The following is a 26,602-nucleotide window of genomic DNA, read 5'->3' as shown; positions in this document are numbered from 1 at the left end:
GGATGATACAATATTAGATTATTGCTTTTGTAACTTGAGTGCAGTGGGGGATAATGGGAGAGAGTGACAGTGCTGCTCTTAGTGGAAGCTAATGGCTTGTGTTGTGCATGATGCTCTTCTAAACATACTAGACTACAGCTGCCCTTAAGCCTCTGTTGTCTCTTTCCTTTCATGCACATTGCCAATTGATGCTTTTGGTTTGCTGCTGCTGGACAGTTGTAGAACTAAATTGTGGCATTTGCTTGAATGCCTTGAATCTGTTGTTTTTAGTAAAATCTGATTTCCATGGCAATCAATGTTACGTATATGACATTGTGGCACTCGTGAAGCAATAGATCTAAATATCTTCAGTCTCATATTCATCAAAATCAGCTATTATATGTATGGTTTTATAAGAGTGCTCTATTTGAACATCTTACATTTACCCATGTATAGAAATGAGAGTCATGAGTTTGTATCTTCAAAATTGAGGAGAACTGTGGTTTGAACTAAAGTGAACTGGCTTCTGTAATCTATTTAATGTGGATGAAACATTATTAATTAATAGCCTCTATCAGCTTAAAGTTTGTAAAAGCAAACGCTTGCAGGTGTGTGTGTGTGGGCTTCTTTCCATCTGTATGTATTTCAACATGGATTTCCTTCAGTTTTGTGCTATCTGAACACAGTGTGAGAGATTCTGTCACTTCATTTTATTCCCATCCTCCTCCCATTTGACATTATCCTGAGAACCTTGGTCTGCATATGAGAGTTGAAGTCCAAAACATCTGGAGTATACCTGAGCTTGGAATACTTTGCTATACAGAGTTCAAATTTACAGAGTTCAAATTTAATGGCCAAATGTCCTGATTATTTCAATTTGTTGTGTATCCCCCAGGTGAGTCCATCTTAACATAACTTGTTTGAACCCTCCTCCCTTCAGTTTATTGGAACATTCTTTATAGCCCTAGCTTTATTTCAATAAAAGAGGTACTGGGTTTTTTCCACCTTAAATGTGTAGCAGAGATATTGGCACCTAGGCCATTCATTAGATAGGCATGGGACATTTTTTTTTTATTTTAGATGGCGGAATTGGTCAGGTTAGTGGAATTACATGCTGAAAGCCACATGGTTGATTGAATGAGTAGTAGAAGAGGACAGGAAATATCTGGCAGTATAAAGTACATTGGTCTACCAGTATCCATGGGGACTAGGGTAAAGGTTTGGATTGTCTACTCAAATTAACAGCAAGTGTTTGCTGCAAATTCAAAATAACTCAGAGGTGGACTGTTCAGTATGGCTTCAATATAAGAGTTTTTCCCTTTTTAAGGAGGGAACATCTGTCAACCCTAGAACTGGATAATGTAGAAGTTGACCTCATCTTTATCTCTGCCCATTCTTCACTAGTCTTCCTTATTAGATTTCTCTCTACGCTGTTCTGAAAGGATGGAGCAGAAACTTGTTTTAAAAACCAAGATCATTTAACAAGATTACAGTGGAAGCTCTAGCAATCATTTGCTTTTTTTGTTTTTGTTTTTTCTTGATAGTTCTGTATAGCAGACGGGTGGTCAGAGGAAACCTGACCGCTTCAGCATTCACGTAGAAAGCAGTGTGGGGACATGTTCTAAAACCATGATTTTTGGCGTGTTCACAGTAAGCAGCTTCTCTGTGATGTGGTGATCGTTGCTGAAGATGTTGAGATCGAAGCTCATCGTGTTGTCCTCGCAGCCTGCAGTCCATATTTCTGCGCCATGTTTACAGGTAACCTTATGCTCCCAAGTACTAACTATTTATTTATTTATTTATTACATTTCTATACCGCCCAATAGCTGGAGCTCTCTGGGCGGTTCACAAAAATTAAAACCATTCAAAGTATAAAACAACAGTATAAAACCATAGTATAAAATACAATATAAAAGCTATTAATCCAGAAGCAATGGGGGGACAATATAAAAAACTATTATTGCTATATAAATCTAGATCCAGATAATGTGTTGGGTGCTTCTACTAGTGCGGCATGTGCCTGTTCTAAGAAGAACAAAAATACATAGTTTACTGTATGAGCAAGCATTCATAAACATTTCCAGGTGACCTCTTCTGAGTTATCAACATTGTGCCTTCGGCTTGATTGTACTGATGGATCAAAAACCTGCGTTGTCTTCATAATGGAGGCTTAGCACTGTTTTTTGCATTAAGGCTGCCATGATCAGGACTTGAGTCCTTAGGGGAACTTGAAACTGGGATCTAAGGGATGTTGCGTAGAGATTCATCTGGTGTGCCACCACCATGCTTTGGTCAAAAAACTACAGTGAAACCTGCAAGAAAGCCACTTGACAGCTACAGGGTAGAACAGGCCATGTGATACTACCTGAAAAAGCTTTTAGGTCAGGCTTTCATGATAATTTAGTAATAATACTTATACATTGCCTAATAAAATAATACCTCGAAACAGTTTACATAAAAATGTTAATCATTATTTAAAATACAGAAAACAACTTCAACTACAATAACAATAAAAGCGATGGTTCGAGCATCAAGGTGACTCTCTTGCTGTTGGCCCCTGCAAAAAACACCCACCCCAGGTTAACTTTTGCTTCCGGCTTGTAATTTCCTTTCTTTGCCTTACCTCACTGGCCCTTATGATTTTTACTAGAAGAGAAAAGAACCGAGAACCTGGAGTGAATGTTTTGCAGACCACAGTTCTATAATTAACTTAATTGTGGAGATACAAGGCAGCAATAATACATTTTATAATTGTTTGTTTGCTTTTCTGATTTAAGATGTGGCTTTTCTGCTATCACAATAATTACCATTGTCACTAATTAATAACATAATTGTGTTTCTCTTTGCTTAGCCAAGTCGGAAGTGGCAAAATACAAATGTGTACTCACCACATCTGACAAACCACATATGGGAGTCATGCCGGTGTGGGTGGCTGGGGGTGTTAAAATAAGAAAATGATTCCTGTGTAAAACATTTACCTTGTGTGAAGTGGCTCTTGGTCACAGGAATGCTATTTCAAAACATATTTAATGCCTATGCTTATGCCACCTGTTTGGTTTGACTTCAGTGAAGATGAAATGTAGGTAAAGATCTAAATCAGGAAGCAGGGTCTGAATGCCCATGTGCAGAATCTGGCCAATGAAGGCTACCGACAGGCCCTCTGGTGATGGTGGAGATGCTTGGGAGTTAATCCTGCTTCCCCTCCGCCACTTTAAAATGCAGCGATGGCACCCATGTTGGTATCCAGTATTAAGCTGGAAAAGGAGGGAGGAGAAAGTCTTGTCTGTGGTTGCTGTGCTACCCTACAAGTTCCCCCCATTGCTTCTGGATTAAGCATTAAGAAATGTGTATGTGGTTGCCAAGCAGTGACACATGGGATTGCCCCTATTTCCTTCCCTCTCCTTCTCTATTCGGATGCTTGCTAGGGCAGCCAGTGTGAGCTTGAACAGTGAAGAGCTTTAAAACACCTTAGTTTAAAATAGCAGGAGCAGGAGAACAGGCAAAACATGATAGCACAGCACTAGCATGGGTGGTTTGAATCCAGAAGGCCCCAGGTTCAGTCCCCAGCATTGCCAGTTGAAAGGTTCAGGTAACAGCTGTTGGGAAAGACTCTTCTCTGTCTGTGACCCTGGGGAGCTCTTTGCCAGTAAGAAGAGACAATACCAGGCTTGGTGAACAAATAATTTGACCTTGTACGAAGCGGGCTTCCTATCTTCCTTTCTAATTACTTTATGGAAATGATGAGGGTGGGGAAAGCAGTGGCCTCTCAGTTCAGTCTTTGACCCATGGACCAATTTGATGCCAATTCAGTTACCGACTTCTGATTTTGAGCTACATCATATAATCGAGTAACAGGAGGTTATACAACAAACTTCATGAAATGTAGACTTGAGCTTTCAAACGCAACTGATCCAAAGTGGAGCTATTGTATGAGTGCTTTAAATACACAAATACCTCAAAGCGCCTGGTCTGATATCATCTCTCTCTCTCGCACTTACACAGAAGAGCCAGCAAAAATAAATGCTGTGTGAGCTCAGACGCCCACCCTCAAGCTGCTTCCTCCATGGACTCTGGCAGCTTGCAAAATGATAAAGATCTCAAAATTTTCCACTTACTCAGAGGGCCAACTGCAGCTTTTCTGCTGCAGTCCATAGCCCCTTCATCTGACAATGTATGCATTTCACAGTTACACGATCACACTGTGCATAAATGGATATTGGGACAGATTTCAGCTGCCTTAGCATCTATTTTTCTTTTAAGTCACCTTTCCAGATTTTAAGGCTGTTCCAGGTAAATACAGACACTCAACTTACCACATATGAAATGTGGGGACATTTGCCCCTTTTTTAAATGCATGCTAGAGTACCGCAGTAGTGGTGACTATAACTGGTTTTGAACTATTCCATGGTTGCTGTTTTATACCCCTGTTCACTGACTAGTCCTGTCACTGTAGAGTAAAGTTGTTAGCTCTACCTGACCCTCTTTAGATGACTGCAGTGTTTTATCACTAATCACTGGGGTTTTGTTTACAGAAGCAGATGGTTTATTCTGTCCTTGCTGTCTTAAAAAGTTTACTCATTCTGATAATGGTGATGTTTGCATTGGTTTCCAAATAGTATGTGCAATATTTCTAAACAAGCATTTTCTAACTGGTTTTGCTTAACGTTAGTGGTTCCTCTGTAATGTGTGTCTGTTACCAAATGGAAGGGTAAATTGAGCAGGAAAGGCCCCTCCCCAAACAGTTAACTTTACACAGTAAAGCACATGAATTAACATGTCTTCAGGATATCACAGCATGATTTTTTGGTAAACACACACACACTGTGAAGCACACCAAAACGTAAATGACATCTCAAAATGCACCTCATGTAAACTATTAATATTAAAAAAATTCAAAACGTATAAGCAATACTTGGCATGTGGCAATGTGAAAACCATGGAGAAATAGCAGGGAAACTAAACTATTCCTTAAAAGATGACTCTTGCCATGAAACTCAGTAGCTTGGAGAAATGCCTTCCTTGCTCAACATCACTTGCCATGAACCAATAACACAGATGACCATCCAGTCATGTGGCAAATTCAGGGAAGCCTGACTTGATAAAGGTCCCAGTGTTTGCCACACATCAGACTATGTGGCTGAAAATACATCATACTCTGTATTTTTGTGAACACCTTTGGCTATTGAAATGTAATAAATAAATAAAAATGTTTGCACTAACATGGGTCACCAAGGAATCATGTGGTAGAAAATCTTACCCATGCTGTAAATTGGTCATCTGTATTCACCCAATGATAGGCTTGAAAATATGTGGTCAATTCTTGATAATAATAATATTTATTTATTTATTTATTTATTACATTTTTATATCGCCCAATAGCCGAAGGTCTCTGGGCGGTTCACAAAAATTAAAACCATAATAAAACAATTAGCAGTTTACAGTATAAAAAGCACAACCAGGATAAAACCACACAGCAAAATTGGTATAAGATTAAAATACAGAGTTAGAACAGTAAAATTTAAATTTAAGTTAAAATAAAGTGTTAAAATACTGAGAGAATGAAAAAGTCTTCAGCTGGCGACGAAAAGAGTACAGTGTAGGCGCCAGGCGGACCTCTCTGGGAAGCTCATTCCACAACCGGGGTGCCACAGCGGAGAAAGCCCTCCTCCTAGTAGCCACCTGCCTCACTTCCTTTGGCAGGGGCTCACGGAGAAGGGCCCCTGTAGATGATCTTAAGGTCCGGGTAGGTACATATGGGAGGAGGCGTTCCTTCAAATAACCTGGCCCCAAACCGTTTAGGGCTTTAAATGTCAATACCAGCTCTTCCATGGTGGAGAGGGAAGGAGGGCTTCTGTCAGTAAATACAGTGGGAAACCCTAATAATAATAATAATAATAATAATAATAATAATAATAATAATAATAATATAAAACAACAACAACAATAAATTCCTCACCCACCTCTCCACTTGGATCGAGGTGGAGAACAACAGCAAATATAAAACACATGATAAAACCTCAAAACCCAAGGATGGGGTGGGAGGGAAGTCCAAGCAAGATGTCTAGCTCTCAGGTGCATAGACAGCTCTGCCTGTGTCCAGCAGGATGCCTAACATAGAGCATCTTGGCTATAAAATTAAGGACATCCAGAAAAATCTAGGGAATATGGAGTGGCAAGATGGTATCAGTGGATTTTATTAAAAAGCAAATTATGTTTATTCAGACTATTAAACAACATCCAGAATGCCTAGATCAGCCTTCCCCCAGCCTTCAGAAGACTTGGATGAAGCAGATGGGAATTGTAGTCCAACACATTTGGAGGGCACTAGGTCAGGGAAGGCTAGCATAGATAACCATAGGTTCAGGGAAACTGAAGTGCAACATATGTTTGGCTAGACTAGCATGGGCTGCATGAAGAATCTGAATAACTGTAGATTTGATTAATGGGTTGTACTTGTGTTCAAGGTTAAGCATACACATATAACAAGTGCAGCATCTTATCAAGATAATGCAATCTTTTCTATAGCAATCTTCAGTACATGCACAAAGTTTCTAATTCTTTCTGGACTTAGGTAAAAATTTGGAAAATACATAGGCAGCATCTTTTGAATTCAAAGGACAGCTCTTCCATGGTTGAGAGGGAAGGAGGGCTTCTGTCAGTAAATACAGTAGGAAACCCTACTGTAGGCTTTAGAGAGAACAGGAAGGTAGAAGATTATATGTCAAGAATTTAGAGTAGCTGCAGGAATGCCACAGAGTGAAAACATGGGGTTGAAGGGTGCACTTGCAAGTTTACAGTCTGCATTCCTCCAAAATGGTTTCTGTGGAATGTTCTCTAGATGTCCCTAACAGAGAGCTGTATAAAGATCAGTATCTTATGAAGTGCTTGATGATTTCTTGGTAGTGATGAAGGTGACCTCTCCGCCACCCTAGTTGAGTTCATAATTTGGGTTTGGAAAACTAAGCTGTTTTACCCAAAATTCAGAAGATGGGCTTATTCAGTTATGAACCATATTGGACCCTAGTGGATCCTCAGTTATGTTGTCAGGGTCTGATTCTTCTCCCACCTCCCTTCCTCCTACATACTTGCCTGACTCCCTTTCTCAAAACTCCTTCCCTTCCTATCTACCTGTCGACTGACATAGCATGCTGTTTCAGCAGTGATGGCTGGAAGTGAGGGAGATCTGTCTTCCTCTCTTCTTTGGTAGTTGGCAGGCTGCTACAGCTGCTAGCTAGTTGTCAGGAATTGAGGGTGTGTGTGGGGGAGATATCTTCCTTCCTGAGAAGCAGCAGCAAGCAAGATAAGCAGATGGGAGGAAGAAGGGAGGGCCTATGGAGGAAGATAAATAGGTTGGAGGAAGGAATTGATTTCTCCCTCAGTATAGTTCAGGGGTGGGCAACATGTGGCCTTCCAGATGTTTTGGCTTACAATCCCATCAGCCCTAGCCATCATAGCCAGTGGTGAGGGATAATGGGAGTTGTAGGCCCAAACATCTGGAGGGCCACAAGTTGTCCATCCCTGGTTTAGATTAAAGTCTGAGCAGGAGAAAAAGCCCTCAGGACTGTAATGCTCACCCCAAATACAAAATGAGCATTACAAAATCTGGAGACTTATGTTTTTGAACTAGGAATTGTGACACTCAGCAGCAGCATTAGTCACTGGTAGTCACAGAAAACTGCAATTTGGATTTACAACTTCCATCACACTTCCTTCTTCTGTTTTCCCCTTGACACAGATGAATAAAAGCCATCCAAAAATGCATATATCCAGTGGTTCTATACTATTTGCAGCACACATATATACTCTGGACTTACAGAGGCCTCCAGTGGAAAGTTCTTCGTTTCTGTGCTCCTTCACATACATACTGCCATAAAACATATGCACTGGATCTTAAGATAAGCATTTCCTTTGCTTTAGTAGTGAAGTTTTCTTCAAAGGAGAACAGAAATCCTGTTGAGGTAGTTCAATGAAAGTCGACTTTTCACATTTGTTCCTTTTAAGAATATAGAAAAGGGAACAAAGAACTTCTCTGGATTTCTTTATAGAAGTTATTATTATTATTTATTTATTTAGCACCAGCAATGTACTTGGTGCTGTACAGAATATACAAATAAAACAGCAATACCCTGCCTAGAGGCTTACATTCTAAAATCACATTAAAACATATCAAGGGGGGAGGGGTTACACAAAACAGAAATAAGAAAATAATCATAGCAATGAGAAGTGTATGAATTGATATAGAACAGGACCAACTGTTATAAATTGTACTATGAAGAAGTAAAATTTTACGAGATATGACCTGCAGTACATGGTTCTTCCAAACCTGCAGCACAAATCCCTTCACTTTCCAAAATATATTTTCAAAAGTAGCTTTGGAAGTGACACTGTCAGACTTGGGCGTATTTCCCAGACTTGGAGAATCTGTGCTTAGAGTATTCTAAAGTTGGCTGGTATTTTGTTTTTAAAGAAGAATAGTTAGAAATCTATGCTCAGTGGAACATGTGGGGAGAAATGCAAACTATAAGCCAAATAAACTATAAATAAAATAATTGTGAATTATTTTTTTAAATTGAATTTCAGGAGATATGACTGAAAGCAAAGCAAAGAAGATTGAGATCAAAGATGTCGATGGGCTAACTTTAAGTAAACTGATTGATTACATCTACACAGCGGAGATAGAGGTCACAGAAGAGAATGTTCAGGTGAGGAGAACTTAAATGGGCCATTTGGGTAGTTTGCCTCTTTCCTGGGGAGCTCCATCAAGCCCAAGCTTTATCTGCTTTTAAACAGGCTTTGAAAACATTTTTATTCTTATGAGTGATTTTCTGCTAGGTCTTCTAGATTTTTTTTATGTTGATTTATGCAGCCATCTGCTGGCTGCATGAATGGAACTTCCCCACAAAGGAAACAGTCAGAAAAAGGTCTTGGGGAGGAAAAGAGAAGGCCCATCATAATCCCAGAAAGACTCCACAGGAAGAAAGCGGGATTTTTTGCTTAATGTAGAGAAGCCCAAAGATTGTGTATTGGTTATTCCCATGCATTTTTAGAAATTCAGAGGAGAATTCCATTCTGATGGCAGACGCTTAGGGTTGAACATAACTCAGGGACTCCTATGAGTGACATAAGGGGTCAAAGCAGTAACAGGACCTCGGTCTTTCACTAAACTGGGCTACATGCACTTTTGAGCCTTGTTCTAGCTATTCTTGGTATAAGTGGCCCTGCTTTGCCTCTTCTTCTCCCCTGCTGTCTAGTTCAAGGAATTTCCTTAAGTTCAATGATACTGTGTGCAGCTTTTTGTTTTGTTTCTAAAGCAACAATTTCATAGTCTAAGTGACTTCTGAATGGCACTATATTGTCTCTACAGTAGTTTCAATAAATCAATGGTAAAACTGTGAATTGAGCAGGTGGAGTAGAACTTCAGAGCTTGAGTCATGTAATAAGGGAGTAAAAATGAGAATGCAGCAGGAGTCTTTTCATTAGAAGACTCCCAAACCACTTTGCCCAGTAAATACCATTTGAAAGGCCATGATGGTAAGCAATGTGATTCGGCTTAACATAAGTTGCTTATTGCTGGTACCCTTAGCACTCCCCTCTGCTATTAAAGTGCTCACCAATGTAATCTTTAGCTGCCCAGGTGCATTATGACCTCAGAGCAGCTCACCCAATGACATCAAGAGAAGCAGAGCGGTCGGAAAGGTCAGATGGGCTTCCTTAGCCACAATGTGCAACATTCTGTAGACTGTTCCTCTGGCAAGCATACTAATGGGGAATTTAGGGAGACAGTGGGAAAAGCTCCCAAAAGTGAAGGGCAATGTATAAAGTACTATAATTTGAAGGGGGCATCTGCATGGAGCATCTTTCCAGAAACAGATTCCACACATCAGATTCTCACCCTGATTGAGCTTGTGGACAGTCTGTGGAGTGGTACAAAGTTCAGTGGCAGAGCAAATGCTTTGCATGCAAAAGGGCCCAGAATAAATCCTCAGCATAACCTATTTAATATCAGTTTATGTAGGAGAGCTGGTAAAGACTCTTGGCGAAGACTCCAGACTTGCATATTTTCAGAGGGACTATAATCTTGAGTAAGAACTAATTTTTAGGGATTGCCCTTGGCCGTAAAAAATATTTGGAGGGTTGAGCCCTGCGGAGTGGGTAGCAATCCCTAGCTAAAATTCAGCTCCACGTATGCTTCAGTGTGAGGCTCTCCCATGTCACCTGTAATGTTTTCAGAAATATTTCTGAAAATTCAAAGAATTCTTATCCTCGCTATCAAAATGAAATAGAACACCCTATGGGGCCTTAAATGTACTGATACTTAGTATTTTCCTAGATTGCAGATACAACTAATCCATTTAGGCTGATTACAGTAATAGAAATAGCGGTTCATTTGTAACTTTAAATAAATGCTACAAGTGTGTAAGTCAAGAACTGTGCTTGATAACTAAGGATAGAACAACACATTTCACACACATTCTTGGCTGCTTTTCCTTGAGGAAAGGGGCTTCAGGAGGAGGGGATTCACCCCTTCTCCCCTAAGCTGTTTTTTCTGTGATCAGGCTGAGTGTTTTCCTGATATTATTGCTGAAGGAAATGGTCTGTTGGCTAACAGATATCCATTATCCTGAGCTGTGTTTATTCACTTTTTTAATGGAGAGCCATTCAGTTGAAAGATCCTGTGAATTCACTGGGAAGGCATTTATGTATTTGAAGCATTGGTTAATGATGCCACATGTCTTTTAAGTATTTTAGTGGAGACATGTTAAGCTTTGGCCCAGAGGGGTGGTCAGTGCTCTCCTAATTAAAGCAAATGTTCCCAACCCAGTTTTCCAATTCTATTACTGTTGAAATATCAGTATCAAGTACTGCAGAATAGGAATGTAAAGATTTTGTTAAACCTGTTCCATCTATGTTATATATCATGTATATATGGATTTCCCCTTACTATGAACAGTTGAATAAGTTTCACTTAACTTTGTAATTCCCATTGTTTTAGTGGAAAATTAAGACACTGAGGAGATTCCTAAGATGCTTGTTGAAAAAAACAGAAATTCCTCATTACTTTCCCTTGGCTGGCTTAAGTTAATCTGTTCTAGAAATCAAAGTATTTGGGGCATGGAGACCCATTGCTTAATTAATTTCTGTGTTTTATTGTTGCCTACTGGGGTTAGTGCTCTCTAAAAAAAAGTTACTGATTTGTAATATTCCTGCATGATCCAGCTGGGGTGGATTTTTCTTGATGGAATAGTACAGTGAATGCACCCCAGGGCATGTTGCAGTTTTACTACTGTTCTCTTTGGATGAAAGAAGTTAAGGCAGTAGACGAATACAGTTCTCTTCTTGCCAACACCATGTTATGGCAAGGTAAGTCTTTAACAATTTTTGTCATGTTTCTTTGGATCATGCCTTAGAGACAAGCTTCCAAGTTTTCTTGATTCTAATGGAATAAATATAGCTTTAGCAGCGGTGGGAGGGAATGAAATTAATGCTGTTTAGATTTCACAGGTTTTTTTTTTTACCTTTTAAATTCCTTTTTAGTACAGGCACTTGAGAGGAGTCCTTTTGAACAAATGTACAATTTAAGTGCCCCAGGCCATCTCCTCAATCTGCCATCACTCAATACTTTGAATGTCATAGACACCACCAGCAAGTCACATACAGATAGGATTTTTTCAGCAATATTAGCCTTTGGGTATGCAGGCAGTTCAACTATAATGACAAAATAATTTAGAGTGAGTTGGTGTGTCAGTGCAATATGGCTTCCCCATTTGTGTTGATGTATGTCTGCAGTTCATAAAGTAGAGCATTTTTGTGGAAATACGTTTCTGGGCTGGCTGTTTGCCTTGTAATACAAAGTTCAGGGGGAGAACTTTTTGTAAAAGTCAGTTGAGGCAGTAACGTATGGCCTGTGTAGCACCATATGGGTGCCATGTACATTGGTGGTGGGCTATGTTCCAGAGAAGCTTCAGACGTGCTGGCTCACTGACACATGTCTTGTGTGCTATGGATTTAATTGGCATTACCCTGATACCTTGGCTCAAGAATCCATTTTGGTTTCATGAGGTCTAGCCTGAAAAGCTGCCTGGAACATCGTTAAGACTCTGAACTGCCTTGGGGACACAGGGGCCCTAGAGGGTAGGTGCTTCATCCTTGATTAGATTAAGGGAGTCGTAACCACAAAAGCCCGAAAATGCCTGCCTGGTTGCCATGACCCCACTTAACCAACTAATCAGTGAGCGAAAGGTATTGGGGAAAAGCTATCAAAAAGTGCACAATTTCTGAATCTTATTGGAAATTTTTAAGGAGAAGCCACTTTGGCAAGACTCTCCATCTAAGTCTATTTTAACCAAATAGTGGTGGCTGCAGGGACCCTAGTATCAGCTTAGCCTCCGTTTGGTGAACCAGAAGCAATTCTTTTGACTCTTTCTGGACAATGTTCAGGAACATTGTTCAATGTTCAAGCCAAAGAGGCTTGAGGCTTTGGAACTAAAGTTGAGAACCATGAGGCTAATTTATGCCTGACTGATTGCCATGCCCCCACCTGGCCAACTAACTCATGGGCCAAAGTTATTGGGGGGAAAGCCAAAGGTATTGGGAAAATGCATTTTTCTAATGTTTGGCAACCAATCAGGAAGTGAAGTCTTTTGGGTTCCCCTTATTCTGAAGTTAAGTAATTATAGCCATTCCTGCCCTGTTCCTTTTTCTTTTCTCCTAAATCTGTTACCACCCTTGTAGACCACCATTATCACACACACCCTGAACTCTCCTGGTTGCATAGCCTTCCAGTCCGTTGTTCTGCCATTTCCAAAGTGCCACCTTTTGCGCCTTATTGCTAATTTCCCCATTTAAGAAATTTTAGTCTTTCTTTGTCTTTTCTAGTTAGGCCAGTTAGAATTAGTATACTGGCTAACCGAGCCATTTTTTCTTTTATTACCCATTTGCATTCATGTGTGTTTTGTGAACAAAATCTGTAAAAATAAAGTCTATCCTTTTGGGCTTTGAACGAACGTTTGGGATAATTTTCCATTTTAAATGTACCTATTCCCACTTTGGTAAGAGTGTAATACATCAATCTTCTGTGTGTGCACCACACTTCTGGTTAAAGGCCTCCTTTTGACCTGCATTGCATATTACGTGTGTACACGCAAACATGTGAACAAGGACACAAGGCAACGGTAATAATAACAAATGGGAAAGATGGACTGAACATGGTGGTAAAATTGAAACTGGGTTCACACAACATGATAACCTGCGCTCAAGGCTGAGTATGGTTGAATATCGGTTGTTGTTGACCCATGCATGGTTGTTTTGTCTGAACCAACCCAGTCAGGCTAACAAATCATGGTTTGATAACTGCAAACAACCCATGAGGAGAACCCATAGTTTGTTGTTGGGTTGTAAACTGTGGGTTGTTCATGGTTAACAAACCATGATATGTTGTCTGAACCCAGCTGTGGCAACAAGACAACCCACATTTCAGCAATAACCCACAGTTCAACAACAGCCTACGCTCAACCTACAGGGTGGATTATTGTGTTGTGTGAACCCAGGCATTGTGAACAATGAGGTAATGAGCACTGGTGTATTTAGTAGGGAAACTTTAAAAATTTACAAATCAAAGTAAGATCTTGTATTCTTTTCTTTTAAAAAAATAACTACTGCGTATAATAGATTTAGGTGCATTTGCTCTGATGTGCATATCAGATCTATTATTCTGTTCTACCAGGGATCTTCATTCTCCTTGATAGGAAAATGGGGAAGGAATATCGAAAGGAGTGACTGCATGATTAATCTTGCTTTTTTCTTTTTGTCATCTGTAGTTTCTGTTTACTGTTTTCTAAATCTGTAATAGCTGTGTCCATTATTTGTCTCTCTCTCTAAAGAGTGCTATAGCAATGTTGCAGTGGATTATTTATTTGAGAAAGCAACCTGGCACTTTGGTTACTAATCCTCTTTCGCCTTTTCTTCTCTGCTCTTCAGGTTTTGTTGCCAGCAGCCAGCCTTTTACAGTTAATGGACGTTCGACAAAACTGTTGTGACTTCCTTCAATCTCAGCTCCATCCCACCAATTGCCTTGGAATTCGCGCCTTTGCAGATGTGCATACTTGCACTGAACTGTTGCAACAGGCCAACGCCTATGCAGGTGATCACAGCAGCCTACGAGATGTCTCTTGTTACAAAATTTAAAAGTACTGACCTTTCATGCTTCAATACAAGCAAAAAATGAGTTAACAGGAAATCCTTTTTTTATTATTTAATGTTGACAATAACTGAATTGTTGGAGGAGTAGAAAGATTAAATTTTTTTTGGAGATTTTAAAAGCTGCTCATCCTAATTTTGGTGAGATGCAGCTGTAAATACAGGTTTTAAGTCCTAGAACAGTATTTTGGTCCACATGCATGGCTTTTACTGCTTTTGGTAGTATCCCTGATGAAAAAGACACAAAGTCTACCCAGTGGTTTCACTTTAGCAGTAGTATTATGTGTCCCATTCTCTTCTTTCTATTTAGATGTCTTACTGATTTTTCAAAATAGCAGTGCTATTACAAACCTAAAATAAACTAATATAATCAACCTTACCTTTTGCACTGATCACCTGCTGCATACCAACCCAACATACCGTTAACAAAACATGGGTGTAGGGAGGAGCAGGGAAGTTAAGAAGAGGAGTTTGTGGACAAATAGGGAGATGGAAGTGTCACTTGGGTCTCTTAAGCTGTCACCTTATATTTACTTACCTGGAACTACATTCCATTGAACTCAGCAGTGCTTACATCTAAGTAGACATGTATAGGATTGCAACGTCAGCCATACAATGCTCAAAATTTCTTGCTTATTTAGGGTTTCATGCCTCTTATAAGCAATTTTTCTCATTTATTGTTAGATCTTAATATGTTCTCTGCCCCGTGTTCTGTTGTTGGAGCTTCGTGAGACTTCCCACGTTGTAAAGCTTTAAGTAGTTGTTAAAGAGAGCTCTTCTTTATTGTATTATAGAAAGGGCCAAACTTGCCCAGATTGACAAAACCTTACTTCTTCATGCCCTAATGCTGTAATTTTGAGGGCAAAGCCACGACAGATATACTGCCTCTCCAGCACAGGTGGTTGTCAGAAATGCCATGTTTGAAGGATGTATTACTTTTTGCTCACATGGGCTGCGATCCTAAACACACTTACTAGGGTGTAAAGCCTCATTGAACACTGCAGGACTTGTGGAAAATCATCTCTGGGATTGCACTATTGATTATCTACTGTTTTGCTTTATACTTATTTTGGTGCTAATTACCATTGTTTTAGTTGTGATAGTATGCTTGAGAGTGTATTCCATGTTTGTCTTGGTATCATCTAGGCTTCTCTCAGCTTGCTTTTTGATGTCTGTTTAAACTATCAGTGTCGCACAGTTTAGATGCATATAATTTGTTTGATGAATACAATTGAGGTTCTTGGGAAGTGCCGAGTGCATCAAGGACACTCCTTAATTCATGCAGTGTTGGAGCTGGATATATTGGCAAAATATCTCTCTCTCTACAGGGAGATTATATTCTTGCTGTAACTGGCTAAATGGTTTTTAAAATTATCTCTCATGCCAGTCAAATGGGCTAGGATAAATGTGCCCCTGTTTACCCCCATTCCTTCCATAGGCTCATTTTTCACCACCTTTCACTTCAGGTTTCTTCCAGAGAGTCCATTATACATACAGGAATGGGCCAAAGCATATCTATTCACCTAACTGCATCCACAAGAGCATAGAATCTATTGGGTGCATAGATATCCTTTGACCCCTCCTGCATGTACAGTGGACTCTCTGGAAGAGCTCTGAAATGAAAGGTGCACACAAAATTTGTAGATGAATGAGATGCATGGATCTTTGTAGTGTCAAACCCATTAGGGCAAGGGTGGTCAACTTGTGGCCCTCCTGATGTTTTGGCCTACAACTCCCATCAGCCCTAGCCAGCATAGCCAATGGTGAGGGGAGTTGTAGGCCAAAACATCTGGAGGGCCACAATTTGCTCACTCCTGCTTTGGGGGCACTGTAAGGTGAACTCTGGTCCAATTGGGTGTAGTTGCCTAAAAGTCCGCATTCCAAAGTCTTAGCACAAGATTGTAGGAACGCACTGTGACATTGACAGAGGGAAGGTAAATTGAATCCTCTTCTTGGGAGCTGTAGTCTTTTATTTGTAGAGTCAAGCTCTGTTCATGGAAAGCTGGTATATTAGGGAGATTAGTAAGATTTAGCCTTGTCTGACATGCTAGCTTTTAAGGAGCAGCTGGTTTCTGATATGGGGAACATTCAAAATAAATGGTCTTTCACCTGCAATTCGAAGTGTTGCAGAGTCCTGGGAGAACTCTCTATAAGATGTACAAGACTTTTTGTCTGAGTCAGCTCTTTGTCAAGAGAGGAATGAACAACCCAGAGACATCTCTCGGCTTTCTGTTATAATTTTGATATGCTTGGAGGTGCAGGTATTCCCAGCAGGTATGCTGGAAATTCTTGATCTTGAAGCAAGCTCTTTCTCTCCCTGAGGCTTCAGACCCACTCCCAATTCACCATTTCTGTGACCTCTACAGCCACATTTACACATGTACCGCCTACAAGCACAGAGAATAAGAAAGACTAGGTGTGAATCAAATCGCTTGCAAAACCAGATAAAATCTTTTCAGCCACTTGCGTGGTGCATAAGAAGCAATGGAGAAACTGGTCTGGGACAAATGACTCACTCTTAAAGATTTGATTTTTAGAACCATTTAATCTTTAACCAGACAAGTATTGCATTCAGTTTAGTTTTGGCTGGTGGGAAATTACAAGAGCTGCTTTGGTTGTTTTATTGGCCTTCATGAAGCTCTTTTTACTTTAACATCCTATATAATGTTAATGAAATGTCATTCCAAAAAAATGCTATCAATATTCTTTGGCTATACATTAACTGTGTTAAGCCAAAGATCTGCATGTTAATACAAATGAAAGGAGCGTATGAAGTCACCTGATAGAAAATTCCACTTTGAAAATTGCCTTAGAGCAAATGACATGGCCTTGTTAACATAATGGCGGACATTTCTGCCTTTATAAAATTATGAGTATTTGAATGCTTACATTTCTACAGTCTTTTTCAATTTAAATAACGGTGGGCTGATCTGTAGGCTGTGTTTTGAATTTTGTCTGCAACTGCCATCTACTGGCTAATGCTGGCATAGCATTGCCGGGAGGTAATTGAATTGAATGGCAGTCCTTTACTACATCGTAGCTGAAAGAAAAAAGTGATATTGAAAAGATGCAACGAAAGAGGAAAATTGCAGAGTTGTCATATCTCTTCATTTATGTATTAATGATAACCACTTCACCAATGTGGTGCTTTTCAGTTAGGAAAGCAAGATGTCACAATCGACGGGGGAATATTCTGCCAAATGCAAAACAGATTTGCATGTATGGCTTTCCAGGATACTATGGAAGCTAGCCTGGTTGGTTCTTCCCACAGGGAACAGCTTTATGCTGAATGTGAACCCATGGAGCTTTATGCTGCATGGGTTCACCTAACTCAGCATTGTTGACACCAGTCTTGCCCGTCTTGCTGACCTCTAGATATGTTGGACTGCAGCTCAGTGATGGGAGTTGTAGTCTGTTGTGTTGTTGTTATTATTATTATTGTGCTACCCCCATTGGCAAAGCTGTCTGAGTGGTTTACAACAATTCATAAAATTACAAAATACAACATAATAAAAATAGTCTGAAATTTTTAATGTAGAAAAATTTAAACAATGTAAATGGCTAAAAACAATTTAAATAAACAATGTTTTTCCTAATAGACCTGTTCTAAAACAGGAGATGTAGATGCCTCATCATATATCATTAAAAGCCTGTGAGTAGAGGGTGGTCTTTACTTGGTACTGAAAAGATGGCTGTGTCGGCACCAGGTGGGCCTCTGTGGAGAGCTCACTCCATAGTCAGGGGCCACAACTGAGAAGGCCCTTTCCCTTACGAGTCTCCCTAGGTTGTGCAAGACTGGTCTACAATGACTGGCATAAGCTCTCCCAGGTTTCAAAGTGGAGTTGTTCCCAGCTGTACCTAGAGATAAGTGGGTCTTTCTGTATGCAAAGCATGTGCTTTGGCCCTTCTGCAGTGAAATTCAGAGACTCATGTGTGCAGCAGCCAACTGTGCACCTGATGTTGTGGCCGTGGAGCCATTCCTAACTTGGTGCCGGCATCCCTGCCTCCCAATCAGACTGTTCTCCTTTGTACAGTGATCTGATGGTTCTGTTCGTACTGCTACTCTCCATCACATGGATTTCATTATAAACTTCCTTTCCTCAATTTCTGCTTCTTTTGAACAGAGCAGCATTTTCCTGAGGTGATGCTTGGTGAAGAATTTCTCAGCCTAAGCCTGGACCAGGTTTGCAGTTTGATTTCGAGTGACAAACTCACGGTTTCATCAGAGGAAAAGGTATAGTCTTGTTGTGCACACTGTAATTAGGAACATGAAAACAAACATGGCTTTGGAATGTTGTTTTAAGGAATAGAATAGATAAAATATACAAGTATCCCTGTGCTTTTGTCCAGTATTAGAGGACCTGGAAAGCGAGGCAAAGGCAATCTGTCTAAAAAACCCCAAATGATGTCATGCCAGTGTAAACTACCTCTAGTGTACCCCAGTAGCGCTTGCTGATGTAACGGTATTCCAGCAAAACCATCTCATCAGCAAGCACTATTGCTATTCTGCTAGCGGTAGCTTAAGCTAGCACAACGTCTTTTATGTTAACTGTAGTGTTGCATTGGATACTGCCCACAATACCCAGTTGGGGTCTTGGGGGATGTAGAGTAGGTCAAAGAGAGCTTCCTTTTTTTGATTCCATACAAACCACTAGAAGCAGATGGAGGTCAACCTTTTCAGAAATCAACACAAACTCAGCACATTTCGAATGACAGATGACCCTTCGTCAGGGGAACTGCATGTATCTAAAACCATGCTGGATCCCTCAGGACTCAGTAGGCAAAAGCATTTAAAGCAAAATTTAAATAAATGTTGTGTGCATGAATACTTAACCAACCAATATTGACCACTCTTGTTTGGAGGTAAGGAATGAGGGCTTCAATATACGTTACTTTTTTCCTAGACGAAAGACACTTTCAATATCATACAAAGTTGCACATCAGCCATCATATGTGGTGGAGATCCAAGACGCTTGTCTTTCATAACACATTTGCTTCCCATCATGTGCATGTTTTACCTGCTAGTGCTAATCCTTAGTGCATTTAAACATTATTTTTCCATACTCCAAAGGAGGGTTTTTGTTTGTTTGTTTGTTTACCAATTTTCAAGCTGAAATGACCAAAAACCAAAAATAAAAATAAGAGCTGGGCTTGGTTTCAACCTCCAATTGATTTTTCCTGTGTTGGCAGCAGGGCTTGCTTCTGAATATATAAGCAAAGGATTGTACTGTTAAGGTAGCTTCATACATTGGAAGAACTGTGATTAGGGAACCAAGGACTTTATGGAAATGGTAATTGCCACTATTGCACCTTGAGATCAGTTTTGGAAACACTGCTTTCTAGCCTAAAATTAGCAAAGTTTCATTAGTGGGTACCAGGGACAGGGCTTTTTTCAGTGGTGACTCAGTGGTGACTTCATTTTTGTAGTAGTAACAACAACAACAACATATTTATTTATTTATTAGCCGTCTCTCCCTCTGGATCAGAGCGGGGAACAACATTAAATACAAGAGAGCATATAAAACCGATACAATATTAAAATAACAATCACAACATTTTAAAATTCTTAAGTTTAAAATTAACCTGGGTATGCCTGCTGGAAGAGATTACTCTTTATGGTTGTCTTGAACTCAGAGAGAGTATTAAGTTGACGAATCTCCTCCGGCAGGCCATTCCACAGTTTGGGGGTGGCAGAAGAAAAGGTCCTCTGGGTAGCAGTTGTCAGCCTAGTTTTGGCTGACAGGAGTAAATTCTCCTCAGAGGAACTGAGTATGTGGGGCGAATTGTACGAGGGAGGGCAATCCTGCAGGTAACCTGGACCCAAACCACGTAGAGCTTTAATGATTATAACCAACACTTTGTACTTCGCCCAGAAACTAATTGGCAGCCAGTGGAGTGATTTTAATGTTGGTGTAATATGGTCACCCCTAGGTGCACTGGTGACCAACATGGCTGCCATTTCTAAATGGACTCTGAAAACATTTTTTTTTCCAAGAAGCTTTTTATACTGATTTTGTTCTATGATACTTTGTTCTATTTTTTTATGCTGATGTATTCTCAATCTATTTGATATGATTTTGTTAATTTTTGTTAATTTTTGTTTTTTTGCTTTTTTTGGGGGGGGGGAAGTGGGATATAACTGCTTGTTTTGAAAAGTGAGATGCAAATGATTAAAATGAAATAATGAATTGCAGTGGAGCAGAACATGAGAGACAAAGCTATAATCCCGTCCCTTTCTTCCTCTTCCGTTGTTACTATTTGTGTTGGAAGCTTCAAGTACTTGTGTCTCAAGCCATTTAGGGCTTTAAAGGGACGCACCAACATGCATCTTTAAAAGCCTTTGCATTGTGCTGTCAAGAAAAGAGATGAGGTTTCTGAAGAAAGTGAAATGTAAATAAAATAAAGGTGGTATCTGGCATCCTAGTAAGGTTGGGAGTAGTGTAACCTTGGAAGTTTTAAGTACTGTGTAGTGGATTTCACCTTAACAGCTACTCATTAAGCTGGAAAGATGAGAAGGCACAACGGTCGAAGTTCACAACTTAAAACACAGCTAAATGAGCAATTAATTAACCTCTTGTAGAAAGTACAGCAAGCTGAATAGAATGCAATTAGTGCTACTTTGAATTTAATGTCCCGTCTTTAATTTATGCTGGTCAAGTGATACTTTTTTCAAAAGCCCAAGCATACGTATATGCACAGTTAAAGCTGGTTTTTGCATTCCATTCGATGCTCAATAAATGGAACATCTTTTTCTTTAAAAATCCCTTCTTGTACTCTTGGATAACAGATTTCAACCTGGTGGTTCAAACCAAGTACAGCTCTTCCATTAAAATACATTTCAAATTATTGGGCACTGGAGGATTTTAGCAAGGACCAGAATTTAAAATGTGCATTGCTTACATTCATGGAAGGAGATGTTCCATGATCAGGACTATACTGATCATGGCACATGGCATTTAATACAAAGTTTGGGCTCTACATACCATCTCTAATTATTTTAAAATAGTGATAATTGGTGCTAAGTGTTGTGGAGGGAGATGTGTCCATCTATAAGCACCTGATAGGTGTACAAAAACCTGATGGGGTGTAGGGAATATTTCTAGTGGTGGAAATCATTGGGTTTTTTTTAACCAGTTTCAAAATGCTAAACCCCATGGTTATATGTTGTGCACAAATCTCCCAACTCTGATGTTCTAGAATTAAATTTTCTTGCTTAATTTGGAGTCTATAAAAAACTGAGGGTTATGAGTAATCTGAAGTATTATGTTTGCATCCAGCACATGTGTGACAAACATACGCTTATTTTTATTCTATTTAAGTCCTCCTTTATCATTATCCTCTCTTCTTGCTTTTTAAAATATGTTTAGTTGTGTTTCTTACCTTGCCAAACCTCTGCTTCCTAAGTTGGATTTGACAGTGTTGGTTTATGCCCCTTTAGAATTTAAATGTTAAGTTAACATATATGTTTCATTTGCTCTTTTCAGGTGTTTGAAGCTGTCATTTCTTGGATAAATTACGAAAAAGAGTCTCGCTTGGAGCACATGGCAAAGCTGATGGAGCATGTCCGTCTCCCTCTCTTGCCTAGAGATTACCTTGTACAGGTTAGTATTCATCCAAACTCTACTACTGGATTGAAACTTAAATAACATAAGCTTGGGTGCCTTGATTGTGGCTCACTATTTATCTAAAGACATTGTATTGAGGAACTGCAATCCTACAGGGTGAATATGTTCTGAATCTTCTCTTCAGCAGAATGGGGGTAAAACTTGTCCATAATAACTGGTACAATATAACTCTGTCTCTTCTGTGTCCTGATGAATTTGGGAAATTTGCATAATTAGAAAAGGAATTGAGAATAAAACGACCACACTTAGAATTCTGTGTATAGTTCTGATCACCACACCTATATATATATATATATATATATATATATATATATATATATATTATAGAGCTGGAAAAGGTGCAGAAAAGGGCAACTAAAAAGAGCATCTCCGGCATGACAAAGTTAAAACAGCGGGTATTGTTTAGTTTTGGAAAAAAGGAGGATAAGGGGAGACATGACAGAGATGTACGAATTATGCATGGTGTGGAGAATATGAATAGGGAGACATTTTTCTCCCTCTCTCAAAATATTACAACCTAGGTTCATCCCCTGCAGCTAATTGGGGGGAGATTCAGGACAGATGAAAGGAAGTACTTCTTCACATAGCACATAGTTAAACTATGGAATTCACTACCACAAGATGTAGGGATGGTCACCCAGAGTTTTCAAAGAAGTTTGGGGGATCAGCATTGTAGCTGCTGAAAGTGTCCTTTTAGTACATATGCATGTTCTCCTTGTTGTTTCATGGCCGTATATGAACACTTTGGGCCCCCAGAATACAATGTCCGGAACAATTAGTACAGTTTCTTTCTAAACGCAGTGCAAGCAGACAGGTGAAGCTATTCCCATTGTTGACAATGGAAGAAGAAGGAGCCATGTATGTTTATGGGGTTCTGTTTTCCATGGTTTGTGACCGGGGCCCTAAACATTTGAAGCTCTAGATTGCAGTCACTGTGTGGAATATATGTTGATGCATGCACATCTATGCATATACAGATCTATATCTCTCTATATGAATATTGTATCCCCAGAATATCTTGGCTTTCCAAATTATAAGATTCAGTACTTCTTTTAATTGATTGTACACTAGATTGTTTTAACATACTTGTAAGTAGTGTTATTGTAAAATGGCCATACTAAGAAACAGGGTTGCTGTATTTGCACTAGGGTTGCTGGAGAAATTCTAATCAGACTAAAGATTTCTAAGAATCTGACCTGTGGAATACATTGCAAACTGGCCTACCCAGGCCACATAGAATCTGCTGACTTCTGAATAGTTTTTTTTAAAACGAAATTTACTCAAATTTATTTGCAGGAAAATACACAAGTTTCTCCTTATGCCATCCTGGAAAATATATGCAGGGAAAAGTTGAATGGAATGGGGGACAATACGCTAAGTTTTGTATATTCAATTATTTAAATTGTTGCAAACTTTCTTATGGAATTATTTATGTATTTTTCTGTATAACAGAAAAAAAACCCCATTCAAATCTGTCTGTGAATGGATACCGGATGAAATGACACCACACAATCCATGAAACACACATGGGACAGATTTCACACAATCTGTGCGTCTCTAATATGCACAACATAAAAGGCTGAGACAACATATGGGTGTGTCACCTGTGGCAATCCATGCAGTCGTGCAAGTTGGCCCCATGCTGCTGCCAATTTTTCCACTGCTGATTGAGAGGATTGCTTCTTAGGGAATGTCATTCCCATACCTTCTTCCCCATGTAGCCCATGCTCCTCTCAGGCTAGCAAATGGGCATTTGATGGACCAGGGCATTTTCTTTGATTCTTGCGCACCCTATCAAGGAAGCCAAGATCACGCTGGCTGTCACCAGCACGACCCCCACTTTTAAAACAGTCTTAGCACACAAGGAGGGGATCTATAAATTTCTCTATCCCTGCACATTGAGTGGGTGGGGAGTGGGTGTGTGTGTGTCTTCCTGTCTCTCTCTTTGCCTGTGTTTTCTCACTGTGTTTGAGAGGGGGCGTGAGTTGGAAGGATGTGAATGTGGCCCGTGACCCATCACCAGCACTGCAGTCCCTGGAGGCAAGAAGGTTGCGCACCTGTAATTTAGACTAAAATAGCACACACAAGCATCAATGCCAAGTTGGACTAGATAATATTGTTATAGATGAAATATGTAAGCGACATAATGGGCAGTATCCAATTCTGCGCATTAGCAGGAAGCTGACAGTTCCTAAAGCAACCCCAGAACCAAGTTTTGATTCCTTTTCAGGGTTGCTCTAGGAACTGCTAGCTTCCTGTTGTGCTACCAGTGGGTCCTGTGGGTGCAACAGAATGAGCGGATGTTGCCCAACTAAGCCAGTTGTGGAAGAAGTAGTAAGACACTTATATTAGTGATGCTGTACCAAAATCGTTACTGACAATTTGCTTTAACTGCCATTGACACTGCAACGTCCACAATACTGCCGATGTCCTAACCTTTCTTGATATTTTCAGACAGTTGAAGAAGAAGCTTTAATCAAGAATAATAATACATGTAAAGACTTCCTTATTGAAGCCATGAAATATCACTTACTTCCTCTGGATCAAAGACAGCTGATAAAGAATCCTAGGACAAAACCAAGGACACCAGTGAGTCTGCCAAAGGTAAGCTAAACCTTCTTGCTGAAAAACTCAGGCAGAGTTCACTCACTTGCTGGTCATTCCTAAATGAACAGAATGTCACCATGAAGAACCTCAACAGCAGGCCTTTTCTGTAGCGGCACCCACCCTCTGGAAAACCCTCCCTCGTGCGGTTCGGGAGGCAGAAAATGTAACTTCTTTTATACACTTCCTGAAAACATGTCTTTTCACACAGGCTTTCCCTGGGCTGTAACTGCTGCTGTGTTTATTTTGGTTTTACATGGTATTTTAAAAACTTTTAAAGCTTTATATTATGTTTTCATTTGTTGTATTTTATGGTTTTAATTGCAAACTGCCCAGAGATCCTCAGCTATTGGGCAGCATAAACAAAATAAATAAATAAATAATCCAGTGCATGAAGATAATAATTTCTTACAAGTGGAGAAATGTTGTAGCTTCACATTCAGTCATCTAATGTTGTTTCCAATCCAAGTGCTTTTCTATTACGGCTGATTCTAAACCCGCTAAATTTATCCTTCATGTCCCTGTCTTCCCCCCTCCCTGAAATGGTTTCTGCTGCACAACTGCATGGAAAATACCAATCATAGGCATTGTGTTTGACCTAAATGGCAAAGCAAAAAGGGGAGGAGAACCCCACAGCCTGTCATTATTATTTGTACTATATCCCAGCTTAGAGATGCTGGATATTGGTGTAACGGATGATCATGAGCGCCTTAGCTTAGTAGGAACCTAAAGCAACCAATTTGAAAAAGGAGCCCTATGGTTTAGAACATGCATGGATTTTGAAGCCTTAGCCATTTTGAATGCAGCTAGGTTTTCACATACGTACATGAAAAGGAATATAAGCAACTGAAAGATCTATTAAATCCCCCCTTATCTTCACTTAATTTTAATCTCCCTATATTAAAACTAGCCTCTCCTGATCCTAAGCACCATTAGTGTGTCTATACTTAAATTTTTCACCTATCCTTCTAGGGTCTTATAACATGTTTTATTTTATTTTTAAAAATGTAGCTCTTCTGGGATCAGAACTAATTACTTTTTGTGAAAAAAATTGGATAATCTATGAAAGCTTGAGTGCGTAGGCTTTACTCAAAGGCTGCAATCAGCATTTCATCCAACAACTTCCTGCTTATACACCTAAGTTTAACATCACGCAGATGCCAAGTCCCCATGCTTCAAAAATAAAATGTAGTATTTTCATTGGGGCTGAGTTCTTATTCTGCTGAGTATTACTACTGGAGGCCCCAAATAAGATTAAGGGTTTTATTTTTTTCCAAATTTCTGCTTGCTGCTGAAAATACTCTGATCACATGGGATTTCCTTTTTCTTGTAACTTTTTTTCGTCTCTCACCAAGGTAATGATTGTAGTGGGCGGGCAAGCACCCAAAGCCATTCGGAGTGTGGAGTGTTATGACTTTGAGGAAGAACGATGGGATCAAGTAGCTGAACTTCCTTCCCGGCGATGCAGAGCAGGTATTTGTTTTCCTTTTGTAATGTCATCAGTCAGAATCCCAGACATTATTATTTGTGGTGTATCTTATATCTTCCTTCAGACTGCTGAATTGTTACGCTTAGACTACATAATGCAAAACCATAAAGCATTAATGATAACTAGAATTTAGTTGTTCTCTGCTAACAAGTGCTACCTGCAGACATTTCCATAAGAACATAAGAGCCATCTTGGATCGGGCCAAGTTTCCATCCAGTCCATCATTCTGTTCACACAGAGTCCAGCCAGCTGCTCATGGGAAACCCACAAGCAGGACATGACTGCAACAGCACCCACTCACCCATGTTCCCCAGCAACTGGTATACATAGGCTTATTGCCTCTGCTACTAATAGCCATTGATAGCCTTCTCCTCCAGGAATTTATCTAACCCCATTTTAAAGCCATTCAAATTGGTGGCCATCACTTGTGGTAATGAATTTCATAGTTTAACTGTGTGCTGTGTGAAGAAGTACTTTTTATCTGTCCTGAATCTCAGTTTCATGAGATGACCCAAGTTCTTGTATTATGGAACAGGAGAAAAATGTCTCCCTGTCCACTTTCTCCACACCGTGCATAATTTTGTACACCTCTATAATGTCTCCCCTTACTTGCCTTTTCTCCAGCCTAAACAATCCCAGATGTCATAACCTTTCCTCATAGGGGAGCTGCTCCAGCCCCTTGACCACTTTAGTTGCTTGTTTCATGTAT

General features: G+C 39.8%; 1 protein-coding gene across 2 annotated transcripts in view; it reads left to right on the top strand.

Annotated features, from left to right (window-relative positions):
- Positions 1–26,602, top strand: part of KLHL3 (kelch like family member 3) — a 52,873-nt gene that overhangs the window by 19,212 nt on the left and 7,059 nt on the right. The window contains exons 3-9 of one of the 2 annotated variants that reach the window (XM_063120776.1): positions 1,631–1,737; positions 8,560–8,681; positions 13,957–14,119; positions 18,300–18,409; positions 21,660–21,776; positions 24,255–24,404; positions 25,760–25,877. In XM_063120776.1, coding sequence (XP_062976846.1) covers positions 1,631–1,737; positions 8,560–8,681; positions 13,957–14,119; positions 18,300–18,409; positions 21,660–21,776; positions 24,255–24,404; positions 25,760–25,877 — 887 coding nt within the window. Of the gene's footprint in view, positions 1–1,630; positions 1,738–8,559; positions 8,682–11,313; positions 11,341–13,956; positions 14,120–18,299; positions 18,410–21,659; positions 21,777–24,254; positions 24,405–25,759; positions 25,878–26,602 lie in introns of those variants that run through there. The other variant, XM_063120778.1, reaches the window with a different exon arrangement.

The sequence above is a fragment of the Elgaria multicarinata genome, chromosome 3, assembly GCF_023053635.1.
Source record: "Elgaria multicarinata webbii isolate HBS135686 ecotype San Diego chromosome 3, rElgMul1.1.pri, whole genome shotgun sequence".
Lineage (NCBI taxonomy): Eukaryota > Metazoa > Chordata > Lepidosauria > Squamata > Anguidae > Elgaria > Elgaria multicarinata.
This window is presented reverse-complemented; position numbering and strand designations above follow the sequence as displayed.